Source organism: Halyomorpha halys, unplaced genomic scaffold (genome assembly GCF_000696795.3).
Source record: "Halyomorpha halys isolate HHAL.00 unplaced genomic scaffold, Hhal_1.1 Scaffold2142.1, whole genome shotgun sequence".
Lineage (NCBI taxonomy): Eukaryota > Metazoa > Arthropoda > Insecta > Hemiptera > Pentatomidae > Halyomorpha > Halyomorpha halys.
The window spans coordinates 46348-53473 of NW_027106669.1; the positions used below are offsets into that span (position 1 = coordinate 46348).

The 7126-nt window shown below is 28.7% G+C and overlaps 1 protein-coding gene across 1 annotated transcript in view; it reads left to right on the top strand.

Annotated features, from left to right (window-relative positions):
- LOC106691197 (carboxypeptidase D) overlaps positions 1–7126 on the top strand; it is a gene marked incomplete at its 3' end in the record, with an annotated part of 37972 nt that overhangs the window by 26995 nt on the left and 3851 nt on the right. Inside the window, 4 exon segments of the mRNA XM_014436893.3 lie at positions 1447–1535; positions 2277–2492; positions 4530–4721; positions 6561–6646. Of these exon segments, the coding sequence (XP_014292379.2) occupies positions 1447–1535; positions 2277–2492; positions 4530–4721; positions 6561–6646 (583 nt within the window).

Here is a 7126-nt window from a genome sequence, read left to right on the forward strand (position 1 = left end):
GTTTTTTTCTCTTTTCTTTTTCCTTTTGTAACTATGTGTTTGTATCTTTTTTAGCCCTGACGAAGGCCTGCAACGTGGGGTGAAACGTTGGCTTAATAAAATAATATAATTATCTACTATTTGAGTTTTTTTTTTACTGCATCCGGACCATATTCCATTCATATACAAATAAGAATATGTATGGCTTAGTGAAGGTTTTCTCTGTCATTTTCCTAAAGTTCATCATGTAGTCCTTCACTTGGTGGGGCTTTGTTTTTGATTTAATAGGTCACATCTCCAACCTTTTCAAAGCCTGATGGCAACATCTTCATCCTTATTTCTTAGTCCTTCAGTATTCTCTCCTTTTCCAGTGTGATGGTTCTTCGTTTTAAAGAACCTTAAAGTACCAAACCCTCCAGTTAAGTACATCATTCTTATTATTCAGTTGAATACAAACTTCTTTTTTACAAGATTTGGCTTGAAATGGATCTTGCCATTATTATTGAATAACATATAGCTTTTACTGGCTCTTGTGTGTTTTTCACTTTCTCAAACTCCTTATTCTCCTACTCTCCCTTTTTTCTTTTGTGAGGCTTCTTCCTCTCACATCGCTTTTTCGTATATTCATAATATATTCAGTTAACCTTTTTTTACTATGATTTTATTTGCTTCATTTTTGACACCTGTAAACTTCACTATCAACGTTGAACTATAGGCACCTTTAATCAGACTATTTAGTGCCCAATCTGTTTTCTGCAACTTTTGTTATGGCTATCATAGATTACTTAAGCTTTGTTGTTGCTGTATGTACTGCTAAGTACATTATTTAACTTAAAATCCAATTTCTTTCACTGTGATTCATGTATTATTTACGTTCTGAATTTAAAGGATTTCATTTTGATTATTTTTAAACCAATTTATATTTGATGGGATGTGTAATTAACCTTAGTGTTAGATGGATTAAATTATGAATTAAATATATAAGTATTAAATTAAGTATAAATGATATGTTTAAAATACATAATTACTTATAGCTTCTTTAAAATAAAACTAAATACAGATTTAAATATTGTTAGTGAAAGTTAAAAATGAAGTATAACACACCAGCCACATGTAAATAATATTTTAAAAATTAATAACTATGCACAGATTAGTTAAAGTTCTATATAGAATAACCAAATAATATATAAAAATACGCTAATAGAACATATAAAACCTTATTGTTGCAGTAATAAATAAATTGATTGTCTCTAACCAACAAATGTTTAACACCTATAATACAACTCTATCATGATAATGTTATGGTAAAATTTGAATATTAACAGTATTTTATGTTTTTTTAATGTACCTCTTATCAAGAATCAGCAGTTGTTGTTATTTGTTTTTATTATGTTACTCTTCTATTCAGTCAAAGTTAAACTTATTTTTATTTATTATAAAAAAATTATTGCTTTGTTAATTTTTTAGTTATGTCCCAGAAAGTCGTCAAATTACAGTTTTAAAAAGTGTTACTTTAGAAGAAAACTTTTCCTTAAAAAGGATTACTCACAAGGAAGGTAACAAATTATATTATGTTTTCTAATAAGTATAATTTAGGTATTTTTTTTGTTTTGTGTTTTTTTAATTTATATTACAATAATACTTTAGTTCTAAGAGAGCCGATAGTGGAGGAGATAGGTTTTTTGATGAAACTAATCCCCACAAAGGCGGTGTTTGAATTTTTTGTTCTTTATTGGTACCTTTTTGAAATAAATAAATTTAAATGTGTAAAATGTATTTTTTGGCTGCCACCTTGGTTTTTTTTTCTTTTACAAAAATCTTGAGTGAAATCAATTTACAGAAATTTCATTCTGAAAAAAAAGATAATATTTTTGGTTGAAAGAAAAAAAAAAACCCTCAGTGCTTAGTATCTGTATAACTATCTACTTTATGATAAACATTAATGAGACCTTTTTTTAATATAAATTTTGTCAAATTTAAAACCAACTTTGTTCTTTAAATAATGAGAAATCAACATTTTTTAATTTATTTTTGCAAATGTCATGTAAGCTGCTGAGAACAAAAATTGTTATTAAAAACTTCTTTATGTTACAATTATATAACCTCAATTTGAGTGTTAATAGACCTCTTTACATGTAATAGTTCCTGTGGTACACTCACACTCACACTCACACTCACACTCGCACTCGCACATACGTACACACGTATTCATGGACAGCACAGCACAAAGTTGAGTGTGTGAATGTAAATATAAATTTTATTAATATACTAAAGTATTGTATTTATATATTTTCAAGCGATTTACAACGAACAAGAAATCAAAGTGGATGAATATGGTTTTATGATACCTGTTAATTTTAAGCATCACCATTATAACGAACTTGAACAAACATTAGTATCACTCGCTTCTCAATATCCGTCGATTACAAGGTTGTATGATATTGGCAGAAGTGTTTTCGGTCGAAAACTGTATGTTTTAGAGATCACTGATTTCCCAGGAATTCATGAGCCAGGTATTTAGATATTATTAATATTAAATTTTCATGGTTTATGTTTTGCCGATTTTTCTTGCCGAGAAATGTTGGCTTAATTAGTGTATTGACTAAGAACATCACTGTGCTTTATATTTTGGTATAATAAGCTGTTAATTTATATTTCAAACCAAAATGTTAAAGATACCAAGCTTCACCTATTCATTCTTTAAGCCATTATAAACACATTTACAATTTCGAGAAAATCCTGTATATTTTTTTAGAGAAATAGAATTACTAACATTGACTGGCACAAAGTTGCAGTGTGAGGACTACTTTGCTTTGCAGGACTTAAATGAATAAATTGATCAATAAAATATTTAACAAAGTACTCTGCGGGTAGTTGTTATGTACAGGGTGTTTCAGGATTAAGTGTTCCAACTGAAAATATGAATTAAGGATCTCAAAACAATACAAAAAATCCTGTGTGAGGCATGCCCAGTTTGGCTTGATTTAGGAGATATTTAAGTTTTTTGATTTTCATTGTTATGAACTATTTTGGTTATAATGAATAAATTAACATTTATTAATGAAATGTAAACTCTGACACTCATATTAAATGTTGTTTAAAGCGATTAACTTGAGCATTAGCATGAGATTGGCATCTTTCTTCCACTGCAGCAGTGGCTGAACAGCACTGGACATGTGTTATTGCTTCGCAAGTTTCAATTATCCTTCAAAATTAAGGTCATTGACCAGGCTTGCATAAACTTTTTGTTTAATATTATCCTAAACAGATAATTATTTAGTGTCAGATCTGGAGAGCCTCACAATTACACATATTTAGTACCATTCCACCACTGCTACCACTGCTGTAGAAGAAAGATGCACAGCCTGTCTTAATGCCCAACTTAATCTCTTTGAATAACATTTAATATAAATCTTAATATTTCATTTATAAAATGAATAAATATTAATTTATTTATTTTAACCTAAATCATTCATAACAATGAAAATCTTTAGCTATGATTATCTCTAAAACAAAACATTAACGGATATACCTTCATAAGTTTTTTTTTTATTGTTTTGAGATTCTTAATTAATTTTTTCAGTTAGGACACTTAACCCTAAAACATCGTGTATTCTTGAATGAAAATATGAATTAGCCACTGTTAATGTGAATAAAATGACAACACTTTGTAATACATTTTTTATTTTAATAATAAGTCAATGAAATTCACAAATTTAAATAGTTATAATTTCATATACGTGTAGCAATGGACATCATGCATAAAGAATGAAAAACTTGCAAAGCTGACACTAGTGAACTATTTCATTACATGATAATAATAAAGTTTTAGAATAGCTTGTGAGATAGGGAAAATATGAGACAAATAAATTTTTTTTTCAAAATTATCAAATTGTGAGGATGGATATCTTTAAAACTAGTTAAGATAGCGAAAAAATAAATAGCATCAATCGTATTGCAAATTTTATCAGTTTTAGTTTTTGTACGGGATGATCTAACTGCTAGGACCCATAGCTTCTGTAATAACGCAAAAAAAAAAAAAAAAAAAAAGGGAACTTCTAGGGCCTCCTCTTTGTTTTCCCAACCTTGCAGAAATAAGGACTTTCAGTTTGTTTACCTCATATCTAGTTCAGATAAAGTTCTAAAGTAATAAAATGTTTCCTTTCAATTTCTCTCTATTATCTTTTAATGAATGAACTATTTATTGGTTTAATTTTGTCTAACAATTTTCTTTCTACTGCTGATCTTGATTCTTTCTATTACTACAATGGAGATATTAGTATATTTACTTTATTCTTAGTATAAAAATACTTAATTAAATACTCTAAATGCAGTAGATTAGTGATATTACTTTATAGAATAAGTGCAAACTTAATAAACAATATCTACTATTGCTGGTTTAAGTACCTTTTCATATTGAGTTTAATTTACACTCTAGGTTCATACTAACCCCACTTTACAGTAGTATAAAATTAAGTTATGAATTGTTTACGACCACTAGGCTTGATATATTTGAAGATTCTTGATATATTTGTTTGTACTTTTTTTAGGAGAACCAGAATTTAAGTATGTTGCTAATATGCATGGAAATGAAGTTGTTGGGAGAGAAATGTTAATTCTCTTAGCACATTATTTGTGCCAAAATTATGGTTCAAACCAGACAGTAACTGAAATCGTTAATTCAACTAGAATTCATTTATTACCATCAATGAACCCAGATGGATATGAGGCTGCCACTGAAGGTATATTTCAAATTATAATTTTTAAATTAAGTCTATACCAATTAGTTATTTATTTATCTACATCAAATTCAGTAGGTTTAATTGTGATTATATACAACTATAGTCTTCAAACTTTCTTGGCTGTGGGCCACATTGACACCTTCATCTAGTCCTGCCGGCCATGACTAGTGGAATTATTTATCTTAATTTGAAAACATTTACTTATATTGTGTAGTGTTATAATGAGGGTGCAATGTACTTTTAAACCTAAATCAAATTATGTTCACACACAAAAAAAAATAGTAAATTGTAAATCCTAATCTTATTGTATAAATATTGTTCATGTAATTGGCAGAAATTGATTTAATTCAGCTATCTTTTAGCCGTGCTGATTTTTAAGAGGGATCTATATCGTAAAATATATCAGGGATTTCAGAATATACTACCTTGTGTTAGTTTAATTCATAGGCTCATCATTATTACTATGTATATGCTATCTAGCAGCATAAATTGTAAATTTTATGATATGATCAAAACCTTGGTGGGCTGAATTGGAGCTTTTCAAGGGTTGTAGCTTGGTAACCCTGATATACACTACTGGTATGTTATTTATGTTGTCTGTATATTTCATTGTAGTTCTAATTCTTTTTATAGTCTTCAAAGAAATATATAGGACACTACTTGGATTTCACCTTTAGCTGTGCTAACAATTTTTTTTTTTGCTCAAGTCCTCCATCGAGGGCTTATACCGCCCTAGATTGGGTATGTCAAGATTCATTTCTGGAGACGCCGTGAAATAAATATTGACCTACCCAGGTGGGATTAAAACCTACAACCTTCTGAACCAAGCACTCTGGGACCCTCACCCCAGCCCCCTCAGCTATCAGGTCCTCTTCTAACAATTTAGTATGTTGACTACTAATACAAAGATTACTTGTAATAATAATTATTGCCTAGTATGCATTATCATCTTATTTGCAGCAATTTAAATTAATTCACAAATTAATATTTATTTTATGATTCATAATATTTATTTTATTATTATTTATTTATTTTATTATTGTTAATTTATTTTTTTTCATCATGATATGGTTTTATGGTAACTGCTCATCATGATATATGCTTAGGTTAACAAAGTATAGGGTGTCTTAAAACTTATGAAAGTAAAAATCAAATGAGAAACACAAATTATAATCAGATTATTTTGAGGAAATTCAGAAAAAAAAACACCTTTAACCTCGTTAGTTACACCCAATAACTGTCTGATTAAAATTTCACCTATTTAAACATCAGCTAGACAACAAAATTACAGTTCAATTATTATTATTGAATTTAGGCTCATTACACTATACATTCAATGTATTCCTTGTAATGCTTGAATAAATAGGTGCTTGGTGTTTTAGTTTTGGAATCTTCCAAAAATAACCTCATTCTCCTTTATTACCATCATTTAATAGTTCCAGAAAGTATTAGCTGTTTCGAAATAGTCCATAATGTAATATAAGCTCTAAAATCAGGAATCTTATGTGAGCTTGATATGGACCCTCAACAAAAGAAATGAATAGGAAGATCAATGTTTTACAACCAGTTTGTCATTTAAAATCTAAACCATTGTTGGAGAAATTATTCCCTGTCTGGGTCAAGGAATTTTTTTTGCTCATAGGTACATTAAATAAGTTCTGTGTAAGTTTTGATCCTATTTACTTTATTTTCTGAGGCAATTTTCTGATATTAAATGTTGGGATTACCACAATGGCTGAAAAATTATTGGATATGAAGGTTTGAGTCCCCAAGCTCTTCAACAGAAGCTGCTTATCGTGGCCATAGTGTATATGCATTCATGTATATATTTTTTTTCAGGTGATTATTCATCAGTTGTTGGAAGAGGTAATGCTCGTAACCAAGATCTAAATAGAAATTTTCCTGATCAGTACAGAAGCTCACAGGTATTTATAACTTTAAAATAATGAAAGTAGGTACTTCAGTATCATTCTATTTATTTAGAATTAATGATATCAGAATGTTGATTGAAAGTTTAGAAGAGGTGTTAATTTATATTTTTTTAAAATCTGGTCAAAGTTTGAGCATTACTAAAAGAGGAGTGTTGTTATTTGTAAACTAATTTGTAATGTTTCAGTTGCGTTTTTATTTTAAATGTTTTTAAAATTTTCAGTCAATTTTGTATTTTAGATTTGCCATTTGCCTGATTAGTATAATCTGTATAATTTCACTTTTTCCTTTTGTGCTTCACTTTTGTTTATAATATTTTGAATAGGTCCACATAGATTGTGGTTGAATAGAATTTTAAATGAGTTTTGCTGATACTACTCCAGTCTAATTATATTATAATTGGTGCTAAACTAATGCTTAAGAAGTGTTTTAGTATTCGTCAGTTAATGTACATTTTTCTTATCATTAGAAAACTT